This window comes from Notechis scutatus, chromosome 1, assembly GCF_049901735.1.
Source record: "Notechis scutatus isolate UNSWTSFEM ecotype Mainland chromosome 1, rNotScu1.2, whole genome shotgun sequence".
NCBI lineage: Eukaryota > Metazoa > Chordata > Lepidosauria > Squamata > Elapidae > Notechis > Notechis scutatus.
In genome coordinates this window covers 225,617,113-225,639,790 of record NC_142009.1, presented here as the reverse complement: position 1 = coordinate 225,639,790, position 22,678 = coordinate 225,617,113, and the positions used below count along the sequence as shown (strand labels likewise).

General features: G+C 44.9%; 2 protein-coding genes across 5 annotated transcripts in view; both read right to left on the bottom strand.

The window, feature by feature from the left end:
* Positions 1–1,389, bottom strand: part of LOC113410837 (dnaJ homolog subfamily B member 2-like) — a 30,088-nt gene extending 28,699 nt beyond the window's left edge. For 3 of the 4 annotated variants that reach the window (XR_015746620.1, XM_087950677.1, XM_087950660.1), the window contains exon 1: positions 996–1,195. The gene's annotated coding sequence lies outside the window, so the exon portion shown is untranslated. Of the gene's footprint in view, positions 1–995 lie in introns of all 4 variants that reach the window. The other variant, XM_026665594.2, reaches the window with a different exon arrangement.
* Positions 1,390–4,833: 3,444 nt separating this feature from the next.
* On the bottom strand, positions 4,834–20,869 carry LOC113410834 (dnaJ homolog subfamily B member 6-like). Its single transcript, XM_026665588.2, has 8 exons — positions 20,782–20,869; positions 19,771–19,880; positions 19,280–19,339; positions 18,553–18,666; positions 14,846–14,950; positions 8,056–8,158; positions 7,181–7,251; positions 4,834–5,449 (listed from the first exon to the last, which is right to left on the bottom strand). The coding sequence occupies exons 1-8, from the start codon at positions 20,844–20,846 to the stop codon at positions 4,929–4,931; spliced, it is 1,149 nt and encodes a 382-aa protein (XP_026521373.1). The 5' UTR covers positions 20,847–20,869; the 3' UTR covers positions 4,834–4,928.
* Between the last annotated feature and the right edge of the window lie 1,809 nt (positions 20,870–22,678).

Below are 22,678 nucleotides of genomic sequence, written 5' to 3'. Positions count from 1 at the left end.
TCTTTGCAATTCCTCTCGGTTAATTTTTCTAATTAACTCTTCGTTTCAGGGATGTGTATTTTTTAAAAAAAACAAAAAACAAAATACTCCGCAACAGCTCCATCGTGCTTAGGGCAGTTTACAACACGGAGTAGCAACCTGCTGCATTCGGACGGAAAGCGCCGCGATTGCTCGCGCTCTCCCGGTAGGAAGCTTGCATCGCTTTCCCTCGTGACAAATGCATATTTTTTGCTTTAAAGGAGGTGGTGGGGGATTGCGGATCTCGCTCTGCTTTTGTTTTTGTGTGCTTCAGCGGACCGAGACAACATCCGGCCTTAAGAGGCGGATCGCGTTTCAGCTTCTCGAGGATTCTAATGGATCCCGCCTTTCTCCGCGCTGACCAGGCCGGGCGCCGTGCACCCGATTGTCCGCGTAGCAAAATAAACAACCATGCCGGCATTTGCTTTGAGGCTGCCAAGGTTTCTTACCTACGCATTTGGAGATCATTGCAAGCCCAGGCGCCGCCTGACTTGGGGGCCGCAGCCCCATTTTTTCCTCCAGCTCAGAATGGTCCCCTTTAGTACGTACGGGAGGGACGCTCCTCGTTCCTCCGTTTTAGTGCACCGGGAATAGTAACCGTCCCCCGGGCGCGCACATCGAATGGGGCCATCCCTGATATTACTCGTTCCGGGGAGACGGGTCATCACCACCACCACCATCATCATTTCAGTCACCCAGAATCTGTGATTTTTTTTTTTAAATTTTATTTATTTTTGGAATCACGTCGCCAATAGATTTGCAAATAAGAGCCCCCGTTTCCCCGATCGACTGACGGATGGCTGCTGCTGCGATTGCTTGCCTCTCATGGGGAGGGGGAGAGCAGACCTGCATTTCCAGGGGGAAGGTCCCCAGGGCGCCCCGTCTAACGCACCCGCGCGGCTAACCGTGCGGGAGGAAGGGGGAAAGGGATGCAGCCGGTTGCTAAAACCCATCTTTTACCAACGCCGGGGACGCACCTTACCACCGGAGGAGTCTCCGTCCGGATTCCACCATGGCCACGAGCAGCTCTTACGCGCGGCCCAACGCGGGGTTCTTTTTTTTTTTCTCCCCACCCCTTTAAAGCTCCGGCCCTCCGTCGGTCTCTGGCTGTCAAGTGAGTGAGATGGAAGGCCGGGTCCTGCCTGGGCCCGCCCGACGATTGGCGGGGCCCGCCACCAATAGAACGCGCGCAGCCCCATTGTAACGTCAGAGCGTCGCCCTTTGAACTGGTGAGGTAAAGGCAACCCGACCCAGACAACAGCTGGTTTTAAGATCCCGCTAGAACACACCCCCCCCACTCCGGGGGCTGGGCCCGCGGAGCCCCACCTGGCGCCGCACGCGGGCATCCTTGCTGCATCACCGTGCCTAAGCATTTGCAGCCAGAAGACGCGGTGGCTTTGGCGGGTGGGGTAGAGGGTGGGCTGGGTAGGTGGAGGAAGCAACGATTGAAGCATCTGCCCTCTTTGTCAAGATTTGATTAGGTGCCCCCTCCTCACTTTTAAAAATTGATGGGATGCGGTCACGGATCTCGGTTTTAGCTTCTTTTTTTTTTTCCCCCTTCTGAATTGGCTGCCCAGGGCCGAAGTCTGTCGACTGGATTTCATTAATGCAAAATAGGAAGGAGGAGAAGGGCTTAGAGGGCGTTTACAGCAGCACCCCTGCACTCAAAACAGCCCTGCGGTACAATCTCATGCACTGAATTCAAAACGATTGACATTTTTTTTAAGATAGTAGAGATGACAGTCCTTACGCTTTTTCCTTAAAGATTTTGTCTTATGACTATAAATAGAGCTGTGTGAATTCCTGCAGGTCTGCTTGCATAGTATATGAATACAATAATAGATTGGATGGCAGAAATCGGCAACAGTGACTCACCCTTTTTGGGTTACTGCTGCTGCTGTTACTGTGGTTGTGTTTATCCTGCCTTTTTTTTTTCATATACAACTCAAAGTGACAATCATACCTAATATTCCTTCCTCCTCTTTTGTTTCCCTCCATCACTACAACCAGTGGTGGGATTCAAATGGCTTGGGGGGCCTGGCAGGGGAAGGATATTGTAAAATCTCCAGTCATAGGTGGTATTTGCCGGTTCTCTGAACTACTCAAAATTTCCGCTACCGGTTCTCCAGAACTGGTCAGAACCTGCTGAATACCACATCTGACTACAACGCTATGAGATGGGTTAGGTTAGACGCAGGGGTCCCCAAACTTGGCAACTTTAAGACTTGTGGACTTCAACTCCACAAGTCTTAAAGTTGAAGTCCACAAGTTTTAAAGTTGCCAAGTTTGGAGACCTCAGGGCTAAAGTGATGAGTTGTCCAAGGTCACCCAACTGGCTTTCATGCCTCAGAAGGGAGTAAAAATCGGTCTCCTGGTTTCTAAGACAGCATTTTCACCAGAATACCAAACTGGTTCTTATTGATGAGAGTATTGTCTGACCAAACACTTCAGAGTTCCCAATCTTAAAAGTTTTTTTTTTTTAAACGGGGGAGCTTGTGCTGCAGAAAGATTGAAATCAGCAATAGAAGGACAGAGTTGTGATGCCCCAGAAATTTGGGGAGCTGAGGGAAAAAAAAGTGCCTGGATTCACAGAACCATAAGATAATTTGGTTGTTGACAGTTTAATGTGTTGTGTGAATCCAGCTATGGCTTCACATGTCAGTTGTGTCAATTGTGCTTTATTCAATCAGCAGTCTGACCTGCATGTTGAGACAATTGGAAAGTCTCATATAAATTATAGATCACTCACAGTGCACAATTGCCTTGTTGGTTACTGCAGATAATTAGAAAATATCAAGTCCGCTGGACTACTGCCTTCATAGTTTTTTTTCCATTTCAGAGTATAATGGAATACAGAAATTAAGTATCAGTTCATTCATCAGAGTTATCTTTCACTGACTCAATGTGTCATATATCAATAGGGACAACCTTCCTTTGAATTAATAATTTGAATGGAAAAGTAATTGCATACGTATAGGATCAAGCCTTGTAACACTGGCAATTTTTCCATGTACCTAGTAAAAGAATGTGAAGTTTAATAACATATAAACGTACATGCCTCTTTTTATTTTTAGAACAATCTCTCTGAAACATTTATAGGAGCAAATCTCATGACTTTCAAGATAAATGTTCTTGGCCCTTAATTATGGTCCTTTTCTAAATAAACTATGGTGTTTCTTACAAGTAGATAAAAAGTAGAAGTTTCCTGAAGGTGAGTTCAACTTCTAGGTTTTTGATAACATGGATAAAATGGTTTGCTATTGCCTTCTTCCAAACAGATGGATAAAGTATCAGATTTCCTCTTTATAGTGCATCGCACAATAGAAACCACACTTGGTAGTTTATGCAATCTTTACACAGATGTTTTTTTGTTTATTTTTAATCCTCATCTACAGTTTTACCTTATGTACTACAATGGAATTTGTTACATCCAAGAATTTGAAATTACTCATCCTGTATGTTTCTAGGATGACTAGAATTAAAAAGGGTCTGCATTTTCAGTTATTGTGTAGAAAAGGTTCAACATGTATAGTTACAGTATCATACCTTAATTCCTTTTCTAACTATTTAAAAAAGCAAAACCCTGCCCAATTGTACATTTGCTGTCTATGGTGGTCCATAAACTCTATACAATACTTATTTGTGAAAGAATTTTATAGTGAAGGCCAGATTCTAGCTAGATTCCTTGCTTTCATTGAATTATTATTCAGCCTGTTTCCAGTCCCAGGCATGCCTTCTGCACCATCATTTAATTACAGAATTTACAGATGGAAAAAGATGGTAACTCTGAATTTAAGACCCTTGCAAAAAGAACATCAAACAAGAAACTAATTGCCTGCTTTCACTCCATATTCTCTGTGGATCTAAAACGGTCTGTTTATTTAAAATATTGGTGGAAAATGTGCTTTGGGGTAAATGATAATACTTAAACCTGGGAATGATGTCTCTCCTTTTATAGATTGGGGGGAGATTAAAATGCTGGATATGGCAGGCTTTTGGTTTCATCCAGCAGAAGGGTGTTGTGTTTTTCTTTTTTCTTTTAGAAGGAAATTTTCAGGAAACCAGATTCTTCCCTGATTTAACTTAATTCCTTCTGTTGGAAGTTAAAACCCACCCCTCTCCTAGAAAAATAAAATATTTTAGGATATATTAAAAAGGCATAATATTTCCCCTAAAAAGAAAAGTAGAAACTCAGAGAAGCAGAAACTCACCACCACCTCTTTGCTAATGGGCCATTACTCTGGCCTAGGCCAGTCTATTTTACATAACAAAGATCTACTCCAGGTAGAGCTATAATAGGAATTGCCCAAAGCCCTTTCATTACATCATCATCCAGCAAGGCTCAACGAAAGCCTAGGACTTAGGACAGCCTACAGAGTTGCCCCTGCATGGCCCCATGGGAGTCTGACAACCAATCAGAATACAAGCTCAAATTCAAATCCCAACAGAGTGTATAAAACCCAGGCACTCCCAGCGTATCACCCCTTTTCTTTTCCTTCACCCAACATCTTGAAGCATGTAGTCATCCTTATCACTTCGGAGCTCCAAGGCATGTGATCCTGTCTACCACTAAACCATCTTTCCAAACAGCCTCCATGTTTCCAGTGTCTTTTTCCCCACTTGGAACTGAACCCAGAAGGATAATTCTTCCAACACTTCTAAAACATTTTCTTTGAGAATTCTTTAGATGTTTATACTGTGAAATGCTAAATTCTATGTTCTGGACAAATTATGCAGATTAAATGTATACATTTCACTGAGCTTAGACATTTCTTGTAGCTCCCACTTAAAAGGACCTTAGCAGAGGAGCATCTGGAGAACATCTCCAGGGAATAATGCAATTATGGAGACCAATAGCCAGATTGTTACCTTTAATGGACACGGGTTGTTCCCCTCCTACATTCTTGAATTCAGAGAATGGTGCACATGATTGATTCCCTCTCTCTGCGGGAAGGAACAATTTCAGGAAAGACATACTGCACCTCATTAGGGGCAGCATGGTCTTCCACTGCTGGGCTCTTTGGTACCTCAACAATGATTTCTACTTTTGGCACTTTTGGCACTTCAGGTGGCTTGTGTTTCCTCTGTTTCTCAATGTTGTCTCCTGCGCCTGGGCTCTTGGCTCTGATGGCCAATGGAGCAGAAGTCACATCTTCACTGGGTCCCAGGATCCTTGAGTGTGTTCGCCGAGAGGTACCCCGTCTCTTCTTGGAGCCCTGGGAAAGTGCTAAATACTGCCCCACATTCTCCATTTCAGACAGACTATAGGCCATGGCCCGATGCAATTGTTTGTCTTCGTTGCTAGGGTAGGCATAAGAGAAGTCAGCACTTTGTGATCGTGGTAGAGGCCAGATGTCTGCTGCAGAGCTCAAAACCTCAGGTTGCTCCTGCTGGATAGGTTCAATTGTGGCTGTCAAGTTGCTGCAGGGATCTGAAAGAGAAAAACAAAGGGGCATAAAGAACAATATAACTTAAAATTCCCTTCAATTTTACCCAGTGGTGGGATTCAATTTTTTTACTACCGGTTCAGTGGGCATGGCTTGGTGGGCATGGTAGGGGAAGAAGGATACTGTAAAATCTCCAGTCAGAGGTGGTATTTGCCGGTTCTCTGAACTAGTCAAAATTTCCACTACTGGTTCTCCAGAACTGGTCAGAACCTGCTGAATACCAGCTCTGAATTTTACCCTATGTGATTCAGGAGCAGAGGTGATAACATTCCCCCAGGAGTGGGGTGGGAATGGAGATTTTGCAGTATCCTTCCCCTGCCACGCCCACCAAGCCATGCTCACCAAGCCACATCACACCCACCAAGCGATGCCCATAAAACCAGTAGTAAAAAAATTTTTTGAATCCCACCACTGTTCAGGAGGCAATTCTCCCCAATACAAACTCCACGTTACAGTATTAAATGGGGGTGGGGGAGAGAATTTCCTGAGCCATATGGGATTGCAGAAATAGCATTTGTATAAAAATGGGAGAGATTGAGATGCCTTTTCCTCGCCTGTCCATCTACTCTACTTTGGCTGAACAACATTGAAGGCTGGCCTATCTTGCAAATAAAAAGACTATTCAGAGCTAGGTAGGAACAGAACTAGGGAAGGGGCTACCTCTTCCCACAAAGAGCCAGGTGTGAAAAACCCTAAGCCCTGTCTTTAGAACAAGTGGGAAGGATACACCTCCCGTTACAGGATGTCCTGATGCTGGTGCAAGAAAGAAATGGATAACGGAAAGCTGGCTCATGGCAGTCTCATTCAGAAATGTGTCACCTATGGCTTTCAAGTCTGTTTGTTGGACTTTGACATTTCCTACTCTTCCAGTATGTGGGGGAAATATGAGGAATGAGCCACGTGTGTGTGTGTGTGTATATATCCAAATTCAGGCAAGGATATGAAAGTATGACAAATATGATGATCCAGAGGGAGAAAGGCAGGAAAGCATAGAGCCTCAGGAGATTAGAACGTGGCCCACTTCTAGTCTAGTGCTTGCATAGGTGCCACTGGATAATGAGGTGATGTACCTTCTCGCCTCCATGAATTTCCTTGATTAGAGTGAGTGATGTAACTTCTTTTCCTCTGTTGCGAGTATTTGTGCCAAAACCTTTTTATCTTCCCTCCTAGTACATATATGTTTTCTCCAGATCAGATATCTTTTTACAGGGGTGGGATTCTACCAGTTCCGACCAGTTCTATAGAACCGGTTGATACGATTCTGCACAGTTCGGAGAACTGGCAAATCACACCACTGGTTGGCCCCTCCCCTCCCCACCCTCCCCACCCAGGAGGCTTCCCTGAGGCCCAGTCAAGGGTGGTATTCAGGGGGTTGGGGGAGGGAGAAGTGGCCTGAGAGCAGAGATGAACCTTCCTTAGGATTGAAGCTTCTATTTTTTCAGTGCAGACTCAGGCAGCAGATTGCAGAAAGGTAGATCTGGGAGTGAAGCTGTGGTTCTGCAAGCAGCTCAATCTGCCTGCCTGCTTTGCCTGATTTTGGGTAAAAGTTGCTCTTTTTAAAAAAATAAAAAATTCAATCTTTACATATATATTTACAATATTTACATACAAGCCATGCCCAGCCGGTCACATGACCACCAAGCCACACCCACAAATTAGGCCACACCCACAGAACCAGTTGTTAAGAAATTTGAATCCCACCCCGGATATCTTACCTTGTGTTTCTTCCACTTTGAGCAAACCATTCTCATCAATTTCTACTTTTTCCCCTCCATGTTCAAGAATCCTGCAAAACAGGCCAGTTTCCTCTTTTGTAGCAACTGAAATGTCAACCCCAGAATATTTAGGCCAATTTCCATGACCCACCCACCCCGGTCTGTTGCAAAGGGGCAACATTGGTGATTTCGTTTGTAGCTTTTTCCGTCTAAGAACTATCAGCCAAACCACCACATTCTTCAGAGGCATCCTACAGCTTATTAGTTTGACTTGACTATAGTTATTGGCCCAGTATATATGGCTTTAATGTATTTATAATCACATATAAATAGGCTTTAATTCATGTCTGTAGCTTACACCTGTATTAAATTTCCAAGAATTAACTTTAATTTAAACAAATAATTTGACTGTGGGAAAAGAATATAATAAATAGTAAAGTTCTATTCATCTGTTCCTGAAGAACATGAAAATGAACAATGATAAATCTAAACATCTGAAGACCTCCTTTTGGCCATTAACAGATAAACAGATCCACATCCAGAAATATTCAAACAAACTAAAAGAAGATAAGTTGCCATGGGACAATATTCATTTACAAAAGCTTCCTGGGTAACTTTTCAATATTTTTTTACAAACAAATATTATTTTTAAAAAGGTATGGGAATAAGCAAGGCAAAAATAGTGGTCTTTCGGAAGAAAGCAGCTTTAAGTTAAACAGTAATATTAACGTCTTACCTGTGAGCAGGAAGTATTTTGGTGCTTCTAATCTCTAACATTATTTCTACTACTATCTTTTTGGAAAAGTTCCTTAGCTTTACTTAGCTTTGAGGGAACAAGCTATCCCAAGAATTACAGGGTCACTTCATCACCTCACCTCTTGGTGGTTATCCGTTTGCCATTGACATATTTTGTAGAAGTGGAGATGGAGCGAAATCCTATTCCCAATTCAGCACCAGGCCCAAAAGTAGTATAGAAATCTGAAAAGGGAGGAAGAGGAGAAGGAGGAGGCGGTGGAGGAGGAGGAAAGTGAACATTTATTGCTGAGGAGAGAGAAACAGACAGCGAGGATATAGAATCATAGAATTGTCATGATGGCACTACAAACATCTTCTAGTCCAGCCCTCTACAAGGTGCAGGAAAACCAATTAAACTATCCTGTCCAGTCTCTTCTTAAAAATCTTCAGAGCTGGAGAACCTATGGCCTCCAAAGATAAATTGTTCCACTCTTATTACTAAAAATATTTTTAAATGAAATAAACCTAAGCAAAATGGAGATAGCTGCACTTTTTATTTGTTATTTTTGGTTCTAGTTTTTTGGGCCCTGGAAAATATTCTTCTTTGTCTTTTCTTTAGGTACCTGAACACTGTCATAACGACTCCATTTGGTCTTTTCTGCAAGTTGAACATCCTAAGTTTCTTCATCTTATCCTCATTAGATAAGTCTTCCGTTCCCTGGATCATCCTTGCTACCTTTCTCTGAACTTTCTCTTATCTACCTAAATCCCTCTGGAAATAGCAATAGCAGTGTCGTCTCCGTCGCAAGGAATGAGACTCGGAGCCAGTGACTTGGTTCAGCTCATTTATTAGATCTCCGAGATCGGCTCGGCTCGAAAAGGGAAAAGCGGCGGCTTTTATTCTTTGGCCAATGACACCGCTTTTTTATTCAATGGCGGCCGCGGCCAATGACACCGCTTTGAATCTCCCGCGATTAGTTTCCACCAATCGTGGGAGATTCGCAGCGGGCCAATCAGTGCGGCTCGCTCGGCCAATCAGCTCGCCGCGCGTCTTGACCAATCACCGCGCGGCGTTTACGAGTATGTAAATGACTGTACAGAACACCCCTCCCCTCTTGGTATGGTCCTACGTAACGTAGTCCCGTAAGTAGGCGGGGCTGCGTACTTGCCTACTTGACCTGCGCAGGTTAGTTGGTGCTTGGCTCCCGGCCAGTTCAGTTGGGTTCTGTGTTGCTCTCTGCCTCGTCGATGGAACCGCCTGGAAGGGTGAGCCGGGCCTTTCGTCGCAGCTCCCTCCCGGTCTACCCGGGCTGGTTGAGCTGCGGTTGTTGCCGCTCCTGCCTGGTCTTTCTGGGCTGGTTGAGCTGGCCTGGCTGCTTCTTCTTGGTGAGGCTTCGAGCTGGCTGCTTATTGGTGAGTATTCCCAGTTTCTTTCTGGTGTGGGTTGGTTCTTGGGGTCTTCCCTCCCCTCTTGGTTTGTGTTGGGGGGGTCCCCTTCTTTTTCTGGGTATGTGTTTGTGTCTGTTTGCGTGTCGGTTGTGTTTCCCGTGGTTGTTCTTGACCTTAATTGGTCGATGTGTCGCTTCCATGCTCGTCCGTCAGTTGTCTGTAACGTACGAGCGGGACTTGTCACTTGGGTTACGGTTGCTGGTATCCAAAGTGGGTCCCGGTAAGGTTCCTTGCGTATACTGTGTCGCCTGGTTTAAATGTTCGGTCTTTGCTTGAGGAGTTTGGGGGGTTTTCTGGGTTGTATGTGGGGTGCAGTCTGTCTAATGGGGACCTTAATTTTCTCCCCATTAATAGTTCTGCCGGGCTTTTGTTAGTTGTTGTGTTCGGGGTTATGTGTTGTATCAAGAGCATTTTATTTATTTTTTCTTGGATTTCCCCGTTTTCTATTTTCTGGATTGTTTTTTTTTTGTAAATTGAACCATCCGTTCCGCCCTCCCGTTTGCTTCCGGATGTGCCGGCGCTGTCAACGCGTGTCATATCCCCCGCTCCGCTAGGAATTTTTTGAATTCCAGCGAGGTAAATTGGGGCCCGTTGTTGGATACGAGGACGTCTGGGAGGCCATGGGTTGAGAATAGGTTGCTGAGTTCTTTGGTGACGGCCTCCGTGGTGGTAGTTCTCATGTTGCTTACCTCCAACCAGTTGGAGTAAGCGTCTACCGTGATGAGGAAGGTGTGGCCTTTTGTGGGCCCGGCAAAATCTATGTGGATCCTGGACCATGGTCCCCTAGGGGTTTCCCATTCCAGGATTGGGGCGGCGGGAGGGCTGGGTCTGGTTTCCTGGCATCTGCTGCACGCTGCCACCCAGGCCTCGATTTGTTTGTCCATCCCTGGCCACCAGGCATAACTTCTGGCCAAGGCCTTTGTCCTAACGATGCCTGGGTGTCCCTCATGCAATAATTCCAAAACCTTTCCCTGTAATTTTTCCGGAATAAACAACCTTTTTGCAATGACAGTTCTGTTTGTCGGTTTCGGAATGTTCTGAAGTTTTCGTCGTCGTTCCTTTCGGGCCACCCCTTCTCTACCCAGTGCAATACCCGCGCCAGACGTTTGTCTTTATTAGTTTCCTGGGCAATGTCTGATGCGGTTATGGGCAGATCGGGCAGGGTCTCTATGCTGAGGGTGGTCGTCGTGGGTGCTGGGTCGGTGTCGAAGTCTGGTAGCGGTGTGCGACTCAGGGCGTCTGCGTGGGTGATTGTCTTACCGGGTCGGTGCGTGAGCCGGTAGCTGTAGGCGGCAAAGAATTCAGACCACCTTGTCATTCTAGGGGATAGAATGTTTGGGGTGGCCCTGTTCCCTGCTAGGATTCCCAGCAGCGGCTTGTGGTCAGTGACAATGGTGAAGGTTCGGCCGTAGATGTACTCATGGAACCTTTTGACAGTGGCAACGATGGCCAGGGCCTCTTTGTCCAGCTGACTGTAGTTCCTTTCCGGTTTGGTGAGGGTTCGTGAGAAGAAAGCGATGGGTGCTTCTTTTCCGTCGGGGAGAGTGTGGCTGAGGACGGCGCCGACGCTGAAGGGTGATGCGTCGCATGTGACAGCTAGCGGTAGGGTCTCGTTGTATTGGATGCGGACGGCATCCGAGGTGAGCAGTCCTTGGTTTTGTTGAAGGCGGCTTCCTCGCGTTTCCCCCAAGTCCACAGAGCCGCCTTGTCCAGGAGCCTATGCAAAGGCTCTGCCGTGGTCGCCTTCTGGGGCAGGAAAACATTGTAAAAATTAAGCAGTCCTAGAAATGCCTGTAGCTCCGTTTTATTCTTCGGCCTGGGGGCTTCCTTGATTGCTCTGATTTTTTCCTCGGTTGGGTGAATTCCATGCCGATCTAGGAGGTACCCCAGGAACTCGACCCTTTCGGTGTGTAATTGGCATTTTTCTTTTTTAACCTTCAGCCCCGCATTTTTGAATTTTGTTAGGACCTCCCTCAGGTGACCCTCTAGCTCTTTTTGGTTGGTTGCCCACACCAGTACATCGTCGAAGTAGGGCACCACCCCCTTGATTCCTTGTAGGAGTCTCTCCATGAGGCTCTGGAATATCCCTGGGGCCACGCTGACTCCAAACTGGAGTCTCTTACAACGGAAAGCCCCCCGGTGGGTTACTATGGTTTGCGCCTCGGCCGTTTCTGCGTCGACCGGTAGCTGCTGATAGGCTTGTGCCAGGTCGAGCTTCGCAAAGACCTTGCCTCCCCCCAGTGAGTACAGGAGATGCTGCACTACTGGGACGGGGTAGGCGCTTTGCTGCAAGGCGCAATTGAGGGTGGCCTTATAGTCCCCACAGATCCTCACCGACCCATCGGGCTTGACAGGGGTGACTATGGGGGTCTCCCACCGGGCATGGTCGATTGGCTCGAGGACCCCTTGTCTGATGAGCTTGTCTATTTACTCATCAATCTTTGGCCGGAGTGCGAATGGTACTCGCCGCGGTTTCAAGCGAATTGGGGGAATGCTGGGGTCTAGGCTGAACGAAATAGGGGGCCCTCGGTACTTGCCTAGGGTGCCGTCGAACACTTCTTGGAAGTTCCTCGCGAGTTGTTCCTCCCAGTCGGCCTCCCCGATGTGGTCGATGCCCGTCACCTCGATTCCGAGCGGCGCGAACCACTGAAGTCCCAAAAGGCTAGGGCGGTCTCGGTCCACGATCGTCAGGGGAAGCCTTGCTGTACGCCCCTTGAAGGTTACCTCAAACTGGCCTGTCCCGACTACCGGTATGCGATTCCCTTGGTAGTCCTTGATGATTAGGTTTTGGCTTTCCAGCCCTCCTCTGTGGATGGCAGGCACCAGGCGCTTGATTTCCCGCCATGCAACCATGGAGAGGTAGGACCCGGAGTCCACTTCCATCTTGCATGGCTCGCCCTCGATGCCCACCTCCACATATACTTTCCAGGCGTCTGTGCTGGAGGAGTGGCCGATGACGACCGTCTGGTGGGTTTCCTCTCTTTGCCGGTTCCCGCCGTCTCGTCGGCCACGTCCATCTTGGCTCCCTCGGCTTTCGGCTTGGTGGTCCCTGGGCCTGGGGGGGGTGCCATCTCGTCTCCGGTCGTTGTTGTCCCGCCGCCGGGGACTGTAGTTCTTTTTGAGTCGGCAGACTCGGGCGATGTGGCCTCTCTTGTCGCAGTGCTGGCATATTGCATCGAAGAATCGGCACTCCGATCGAGGGTGGTCGCCTCCGCACCCGGCGCACGGTTGCCCCGACTTACGACCCCGTCGATCGCGTCGATCTCGGTCCGTCTGGAGTCGATGCACGTCCTCTTCTCCATCGGTGGTGTCGGAGGCGGAGTCGAGGTCGCCATGGTGTGTGGTGGTCTCTCGGCGGCTTGCTTCGGAACGCGTCTCGGTTGCCGTGCCTGCCTCGGTGGTCGCATTTCGGTCCCCGGTGTCGGGTCTCCGCATCCGGGCCGCTGACTTCCGGGTTGCCTCGGCTGCGGTGGCGTCTGCGAGGACGTCGGCGAGGGCGATGTCGCCTTTTGCCATCAATCGGCTCTGGAGGACTGGATCTCTGAGTCCCAGGACGACGCGGTCTTGGAGTGCCTCGTCCATGTCCGTGAAGCCACACATGCCTCCGAGATTCTGCAGATCGGCCACGAAATCGCCGATGCTCTCGCCCGCTCGCTGGTCTTGTCGGTAGAAGTCGTGCTGCCGGATAAGGGTGGGCACGCCGGGGGCATAGTGGTTCCGGAGCAATGGTTCGAGATCGGCCCAGTCCATTGTTTTCACGTCCTCTGGTTTCGCGAGGGCTTTCGCCATTTTAAACACTGCGGGCCCGCAGTGCGTGAGGAAAACTGCTCTTTTCTTCTGCCCGGTTGCATCCTTTAGATTGCTACTTTCAAGGAACATCAGGAATCGGTCGGTGTACGATTCCCAATCCTCAGTAGCTGGGTTAAAGGGTGCGGGCGGTGCGATGCTGACCATCTCGTCGGTCTCGTTTCCTCTGGACACGTGTACGATGGGGATCAGTTTTGGGATCCCACCTTCATCACCAGTGTCGTGTCCGTTGCAAGGAATGAGACTCGGAGCCAGTGACTTGGTTCAGCTCATTTATTAGATCTCCGAGATCGGCTCAGTTCGAAAAGGGAAAAGCGGCGGCTTTTATTCTTTGGCCGCGGCGGCCGCGGCCAATGACACCGCTTTGAATCTCCCGCGATTAGTTTCCACCAATCGCGGGAGATTCGCGGCGGGCCAATCAGTGCGGCTCGCTCGGCCAATCAGCTCACCGCGCGTCTTGACCAATCACCGCGCGGCGTTTACGAGTATGTAAATGACTGTACAGAACAAGCAGCACTTAGATTTATCTACCGCTTCACAGTGCTTTACAGTCCTCTCTAAGTGGTTTACAGTGCCAGCATATTGTCCCCGACAATCTGGGTCTTCATTTTACCCACCTCAGAAAGATGGAAGGCTGAGTCAACCTTGAGCCAATGAGAATCGAACTGCCAAACTGCTGGCAGCCAGCAATCAACAGAAGTATCCTGCAGTACTGCATTCTAACCTATCTGCCACCATGGCTCTTGTGGTTAGAAATGTGGTGCCTAGAATTTCACACAGTTCTCCATGTGTGTCTGAATAGAGTACTAAGAGGAAATGACTTCACCTGTCATCGATATAATTCATGTTCCGATGTACTCCAGAACTATGTTAGCCCACCTCATGTTAAGCTTATTGTCGGTTATCATACCCAAATCATTAGATGTACTGTTTCATAGCCATATATTCTGCATCTTGTAGATGTACCCTACGTTTCCCCTCCTAAATATAACACGTTACAGTTCTTTCTATTAAGCAACATCTTACTCCTCTCAGCTCAATCTTCCAACCTGTCCAGATTAAATTGCAATCATTTGGGGTGTTGCCCAAACCTCTCACTTTTTTTACCTTGACTAACCCAATTAGTTCATCAATCCCTTCATCTTGGTCATTAATAAAAATGTTGAATAATTCCCTAAGAGAAGATATAAGTTTTCCCAAGTCAATGGGAAATACATTTTGCTAAACAAGGAACAAGACAAAGAGGAATACAAATATAATGGGAGAATTAGATTTATTTTATTTATTAATTTAATTTATTTGAGAAAATTTTTGTATTGAAAAATACGACAAGTCCCTAAGAGTAGATGGAGCCAGACCAAACTTTAAAAAAGCAGAAACTAGTTTTCAAAGCCATATTGTGGTTTCTCAGCCTTGACTCAGCATATTACAGTATATGAACCCAGCCATTGTGGTTTTGAAATCATAGTTTATGGATTAGTGTGATGTATAAACTCAATCAGCTATACATTATTCCATAAACCATGTTGAGCAAACTCTAGCCTGGTGCAATATATGAACCCATCCTCCAATGGTGGGTTCTGAAAATTGTGCAATTATCATACACAACAACTGGGGCACAAAGACTATTCTGCTGTTTGAGAAAGCAAGGGAAGGAGGAATGCAGAGCCTTACCTGTCTGGCCTGGAGCATTATAGGAGCAATAGGAGAAAGTAGCACTTCCTGGCATGGTCCAGGTAGATATTCCTCCAGGTGCATCAGTATAGGATGAAAAGTCTTCTGGAAAGAAAAAAGAGAGATATTAGTAAGCTGAAGATATCATGGGGACATGATAGATGTAGTTGTTTCAAGCAGTAGATTTATACTATTGCTATGGCTGCTGTATGCCATCCAACTCTGAAGGATTCTGGGTGATATATAAATAATAAAAATCTGGAATTATATTAAATAATCTTGAACAGATAATGAAAGTTGTTAATTATAAAATGCATCTTTCAATGAAGGTTTGAGGTTCAGATATAGACATTAAAAAACCTATAGTTAAGGAGATCAAATATTGTACTAAAAAAAATTAAGTTGTGATTAACAATGCTGAAAGGGGAAAAATAGACTTCAGCTGTTAGGTATCAGATTTTTTTGTATGGACCTTTCTGGTTCCCACATGCCTCTTAAGGACTTTTATTTAGAGGGAGAATATGCATGATACACAATGTCAAAATCTAACAACCTTGAATTCAGAAGGTTGATTTTTGTAAGAGAGGTACTCCCATATTTGCAAGAAGTGATCAAGGATCAAAGGTTCACTTTTTTCCAACTCTTAACTATCTGGAACTGTTTGGATAATATGGCGCTATCTGGATTCACAAAAGCAGTAGATCCAAAAAATTAATCAAACGGCCCAGCAGTTTGTCTGTTTTTATTGCAGCATACAACTTCTAAAGAATGTTGGGTGTGTTCTGAGACACAGATACAGGTTGTGCAAAGTAAGCCATACACTATTTGGCACAAATTGAGAAATTTGGCACAAATTGAGAAATTTGGCACAAATTGAGAAGTCACATTAAAACAAAAGACCTCAGGGTTTGCAGTCCTTGTTTTTTTAACACTTTCTTTAACAGGTACATTGCGTGAAATGAGATTTCTGGTAATAGAAAGTTGAACTTTAGTGACCTACAAAATGAAAAACCTGGTTTTAAGCTTATATACCAAAGGTGAGTACAGTTTCTAGGCAAGGCACCTTTGCTAAACTTTTGTTGCTCAGATATCATAGGGCAAGGCTGATGGTTGCAAGAGTACATGAGATCACAAACTTCAAAGATCTTGTTTGCAGGTGCTATAATAATAGTTGCAACATATGCTGCAATACAATAAGCCTCTTTCTAACATTAGAATGTCGGTTATTTAAACAGAGGCTTGATAGAACCCCTAATAAGGTGTGGCGTGGTTGGTTGTAAAAACCTATTCAAGTGAGCTTTCATTTGGGAATGGCCCAAGCCATGACTATGTTCACACATAGGTCTATTAAATAAATTAGAATTTGGGTGAGTTCACACAACATGATTTACAAAATAATTCCTTGGATTCACAAAATATTATTTATAAACTTTCATGTGGTTTTGTGCGATACATAATGTCTATATATGGTGTATAGATGACTTTCGCTGTTTCCAACTGATTTGATTCTGCATCTAGCTGGAAATAATGCGGTTGTCATTTTCTGCACTTGGCACCTTTTGGATTTTTTTTATTAATAGCTGGCTGAAGTAGACAGTCACTTATCTTCAACCTTGTCTTGTGTTTTTCATTAATGTGTAAACAACAACTTGTATTGTATTTTAATTATTAGTGCTATCTTCATTGTAACCTCTACAAAATAATAGGTTGTATCCAGGACCCCCTGAACTCTTCAGCTCATTGATCCCCTCATTTCAGAATGTTTATTGATGCTCAAATGTGTATTATATGAAAATAATGTAATACCTACTGTTTCAGTGGTGGGATTCAAATATTGTTGCCACCAGTTCAGTGGGCATGGTTTGGTGGGCACACTTTGCATGTGTGCACACACTTTGCAGGCATGCGCGCGCCAAATGCGCACTTTGCGCAGGCACCGAGGCCTTTGTGCAAGTGCATTCTACCTCGCCTCCTGAAAGCCTGCATGATCTTCCAGTCTCTTCAGTAGCTGCCGTGCAGCACTATTCTGTGCCGCGCAAAGCAGCTGCGCTTCAAATTCAGCAGATAAAGGTGAGTACGGGAGCCCAGGCAGGCGGGTGGGCCCAACAGCAGAGCCATTAGAGCAGTGGAGAGGATCCGTCTCTGCTGCTCATCGCTCCTACCAGCTCTCCAGAACTGGGCAGAACCGGGCGAATACCACCACTGTACTGTTTTAACTAATAGAACTATGAATAACAACAGCGACAACAACTACCATGGATAGGGACAGCTTTGGGCAACCATGCTGTAATGAGAAAGGTTCATTGCTTCAATGACTACATGTTTTTGGAATTGGCACTAAGACATGTGTTGCAATGATATGAATCCCAGATTTTTTTGTTGCTCTTGTTCATGAGTCTACATAAGGGGCTTCAAACTCGATTTTATTGAGGGCCACATCAGGGTTGTATTTGACCTCAGGGAGCCAGGGTGGGCGTGGCCAGGGTGGCCATTTGATTTTTCTCCCTGTTTTAATGTTTTAAACAACTTTCTTGAGTCCCAGGCAGTAAATCACATGCAGCGGCTGGGCATTGTCCAAAAGTTTTTGTGAAGCAAAAGAATAGCATCCTCCAGTTCTGTTCAGCAGGGAGATTTCCTGCTGTGTGATTAATTTTCACTAAAATTCCAACTTGTGTGTTGATTGTTATGTACTTGAGTTCCGAGGCCAGCCTTAAATCTTTTGTTGCTAGTGGCAAATTGCAAATTGGGGCTTCCCATTTTTCCCTCATATGCATAGGTAGACTGGACTGGTTGTTGACACATTTATTATTCAATGGTTATATTTATACTCCATCTTTTTTTCAAGCTCAGGGCCCACAAAACACTCTCTGTTAATTTTTATACCAACAATACCCTTGGAAGATATTGTGCTGCATGATCATGAGCTTCTTTGGCTATACCTGGATTTTAAGCTAGATTTCTTCAGGGTTAGTCCAATACTTCTTCAATGTGCATTACTAAGAATTCTGGAAATTAAAATTCACATATTTGGGTGGCACAAAGGTTGAAGGAAGTGTCACCACCATATCATATTGGTTCTTGCTTACAAATTGATGTTAAGGTAGCCTTTCCAACAGAACTTTGCCTTGAGTAGTAGTAGTAGTAGGCCACAAATTTTCCCTCTCCCCCCGCCTTGGAACGACTCATTTGAAGCTATTTTCTAACTAATGAGAGGATTGTTTGTACTTAGTATGTGATTATTTGTAACAATTTCTTAATTCGTAAGACTTTTGCTTAATTAACTTCATTTTGTATGTCCACTTTTAAATCTCTTCGTTTGGTAAATATAGAGTATTGGGGGTGAAGAATGTTTAAAGTTTAGGATAATTCCTGTTTAAGATAATTAAGGACATCCATAACAAACTTGTGACATTAAAATGGCAAATATATAATGATGACATCACACAAATGCTATATTTATCTACTTATGTCATGACATGTAATACAATTATCTATGTAGTGGCATTTGCATGATAACATCATTATGCACAAGTTATCCATTACTACACACACTTTAGATGCCTCTAGGCTGGTAGGACTGGCCAAGACCTCATCACTGAAATTTTGAAGATCTGGTGCCCATCAACAATAACGATACTGAGCTAGAAGTGCAATTTCCAAGACAGCCGGTTTCAATGTCACATCCCCTATGTACTCACTGTACTTACCAAGGATTTCAGTAAAGGGATCTTGTCCTTCAAAAAATTCTCTGAAGACCTCATCCGCATCTCGAAACGTGAACAGATCAGGGGTCCCTGTTGAGCTTGGGCACGCTCCCGTTCCTTGCAGAAAACAGATCAGATACACACCCATTATAAATTCCAACTTTACCAAAGTAAGGTAAGGAAGGGAGATGATTTGCTAAAGACAGCTGGGGCTGGGAATGATCTCTTTGCCTATAGCAGGTTGCAAGCAGAGCCAGAAGAAACAGGGAGGGAATTCTATGCTGAATTGGAGGATGGGAAGAAGAACCCTAACTACAAAGGGGTGCATCTTTAGCATGCTGTAAAATAAGGACATCACACGCACCTGCATGCACACACACACACAGAGGGATGGGGGGCAGTTGTAGAAGTATTGATCAAATATTAAATCCCTCTTCATTTTGAACAGTTTGGCCTTTTTGACAGAGGAATGTTCATGAAACTACGTATTCAAATTCTATCTCTGATAGAATAGAAGCTGCCTGGATGCAAACATGGAATATCATGTAGAGGATGGATATTGCCCTGGGGTGCTAAATGAATTGACATCCTGATAGGGTGGCATGGGGAAGACTAGATTCCATAAAAGGCTAATTGTGTGACAAGCACCAAGGCTAATGCACAAAACACTTCAATACGTGCACAGAGAATATGGCCTCTTTCCCACTGTCATTCAGAATAGGATGCTTACCTGTACTTAGATTTAGAAGGCCCTCAACTCCATAGAGATCATAAAGGTCACGTTTATAATCTGGAACAAAGACAATGGAAAGGGTCAAAAATCCTACTTTAAGCACATTCACCTTTCACTATACGAGTTGTACAATTCCATCTGAGTATTTAATCTTTCTACAACCCTTCAACATTGAGGCCCAATGGCTGTAGTCAGATGCTAACGTTCAACATCACTTTTAATTCCTTGATATTGCTCTCTGGTTCTCCCTTAGCAAGAGACAAAGGGTAGACAGGAAACCTAAGGAAAGCTCCATGGGTATCTCAGGAGCAGAAAAATCAAGAAATGGGGGCTACACAGCAAAATAGTAGTTAATAAATTACTGTTTATGTGGAGGCTATTATGTCACACAAGAAAGGAAAACTAGAAGCCATCCTAAAGTAAAGTAATTCAGAGAGGAGCTCTCTTGAAAACAAGACGAAGCGCATAGAAGGTTCCTGAACTCTTACCATCTGACAGCACCTCATATGCTTCTGCTATCTCCTTGAATTTTCTTTCAGCATGTTCCTTGTTCCCTGGGTTCTTATCCGGGTGCCATTTCAACGCATTTTTCCTGTACCTTGAACATTCCAGGGAGAAAGAGCTGATTATGATAAACCTTTTCATGCAAAGCCAACAGTGACATCTCTGATCTCAAGGCAGTGTGATAACCATCAATTGACAGCCAAATAAATGAAAATTGAAAGGCCTCTCTGACAATAATCTTTGCCAGAAGGTACTAATGGCTCATAACTACACCAATTTTAATTGTCACTGTATCTGAATTTATATATTTGTAAAAGGGTGCTTACTATTACAGTACATCAAGGAGAATCCCTACAAAACATAATCACATTGTATCTATTATTTCATATGTATGGCTAAACAATGTTTCTTGGAGCTTACAAGCCAAGTTCTCTGCATTCTCACAAAAAGACAGATATTGGTCTCCCTTGCCTCTCACTCCAGATGTCAGTAAGAACACTATCTTTTAACTATATGCTGTACTTCCTGTCTCATACAATATGTAGTAGGACTGAACAAACTGTTTTGAATCTGAACTGTTTGGAATTTGAAACACTACATCTTACTCAGAGTCCTAGTTCAGGTATCTGACCAGCCATTTAGAAAGCATTTGAGCTTGAAACATCTCCATTTTAATCTCAAAACACTTCCAAAGAATTCAAAGGTACCCTGTTACATAGTTTAAACAGCTGCACATTCAAACATTCAACATGGGCATATATATTCAAGCTTTCAGTTCAGAATGTTTAGAACTGACAAGTTTCTGCACAGTCTTCTTCAAACTGGAACTCTCCCAAAGCCGTATTGAATTCCAACCACCTTCAACAAACACAGTATAAACAGTGATGTGTATTGGCTTTAGGTCATGAAAGCTGCAATTGTGTAGCCTAACACAAATGGAAGGTAGTTTTAACTTTACAGATGGGGAAAGGGAGCTCTGAGCAAGGGCTACTTACGCTTTTTTAATATCATTTGAGGAGGCAGTTTGTGGGACGTTGAGTGCTTGGTAGTAATCCACCATGGTGTTATTTCTTTTAGGTGAGGCTGGCTGGAAATCAAGAGAGAAAATGAGTTGACTGGGATATGTGCTACAGATTTATACTGCTCTGGCAGTTCAGGTATACAGCACATATTCATGCTCTAAATAATTACCGTATTTGCCGGCGTATAAGACGACTTTTTTGCCCCGAAAAACATGCCTCCAAGTGGGGGGGTCGTCTTATACGCCGGTATATCCACTGCCGGCTTTCGGATGCTTGTTGGACGCAGCGAAGGCGCCTCTGGCTTCCCGGATCCCCTGCGTCGCTTCCGCTTCATCCCGCTCGCCTCGCTCTGCCTGAGGCTGCAGCCTTCCTGCTCTTCCCATGGCCCCTGGCACTCCGCCCTGCCGCTGCAGCCCCGGGGATTTCTGGAGGGCGTTTCCGGTGGTGGTGGGGGGTCGTCTTATACGCCGGGTCGTCTTATACGCCGGCAAATACGGTAGGTCTCAATTCTGGGAGACTATACCAAAAATATCTGTCCCTTTCCTGAGGAAGACAAAAGGGAAATTGAACTTGCAGAAGAACAGATAGCAGCCACCAGATTAAAATAATTCTGCAGCAAAGACACTCAAGTTATGGCACTACTTTTCTTCTTCTTCTTCTTCTTCTTCTTCTTCTTCTTCTTCTTCTTCTTCTTCTTCTTCTTCTTCTTCTTCTTCTTCTTCTTCTTCTTCTTCTTCTTCTTCTTCTTCTTCTTCTCCTTCTTCTTCCTCCTCCTCCTCCTCCTCCTCCTCCTCCTCCTCCTCCTCCTCCTCCTCCTCCTCCTCCTCCTCTTCTTCTTCTTCTTCTTCTTCTTCTTCTTCTTCTTCTTCTTCTTCTTCTTCTTCTTCTTCTTCTTCTTCTTCTTCTTCTTCTTCTTCTTCTTCTCCTACTTCCTCCTCCTCCTCCTCTTCCTTCTTCTACCACCACTACTACTATTTACTACTACTGTTCTGTCTGGAGCACCAAAGCGTTTCCAGGTTGAAAGGATTGAACAGTGACATCACCATTCCATGGGGGTGCACAGTTGGGGACTCCTTTCATGTCCCTGTTAAGTTGCCCACCAAAGTGGTACCCATCCATCTACTCATGATCGCCTGCATTCAAATGGATGGATCAGCAGGAGTCAGAGAGAGATTCGAGAGCTCACCCCGCCATGTGGCAGTAACCGGGTCTCTGCTGATTGTCAGCCCAGCATCCTAACCACCTGAACCACCGCACTCCTTTTAGCTTAAAAATTAGGACAACCTTTGAGCCTTCCTTCCTGAAGTGCCACACCACTATCTTGAAGCTCCACAGGGGGTGGAGAAAACATTTTGAATTTGAAACATTTAAAAATGCTTAGTTTTGAGTTTGAAACGGTTACTTTGAGTTAAAAACTAGTTGCTCTCACCATTCTACAAGAGTTCTTAGTTTGTAGGAAACCCCGTTTTGAATTTAAAACAATGGTCAGAAAGACCACTGCAAACTCATGAGACCTGGAAGAGAGCTGCCACCTTTTGCAAAGTAGGGGAAATGTCATTGCTCATCTCCATATTCTATTTTGTTGGTAGCAGTCATGCAGCACATGTCTCTCCTACCTCTGTCACACATCGTCCATAATTGGCAATAATAATTGATGCACCATAGGAAGCTGTCTCACACTGATTCAGGTTGATTCATCTAATGCTGTCTTATGAACACTGGTTGCAAGGGGCAGGAAATTTTCCAGTCCTACCTGGAAATACTGAGGACTGACTCTGGGATTTTCTAATAAAACATGAGATCTGTCACTGAGCTAGATCAGTTGCCCTAAAAGAATTGAGTCAAAGAGGGAGTAGAGTATTTGTGTTAC

Excerpts from the sequence above, each read along its gene's own strand:
- LOC113410834 (XM_026665588.2), bottom strand. The coding sequence starts at position 20,846 with ATGGTGGATTACTACCAAGCACTCAACGTCCCACAAACTGCCTCCTCA. Across the intron at positions 18,667-19,279 it reads CCTTCTAAATCTAAGTACAG|GAACGGGAGCGTGCCCAAGC; the intron begins GTAAGCATCCTA and ends GTTTTCTGCAAG. Across the intron at positions 5,450-7,180 it reads CAAAGTGGAAGAAACACAAG|ATCCCTGCAGCAACTTGACA; the intron begins GTAAGATATCCG and ends TTTCTCTTTCAG.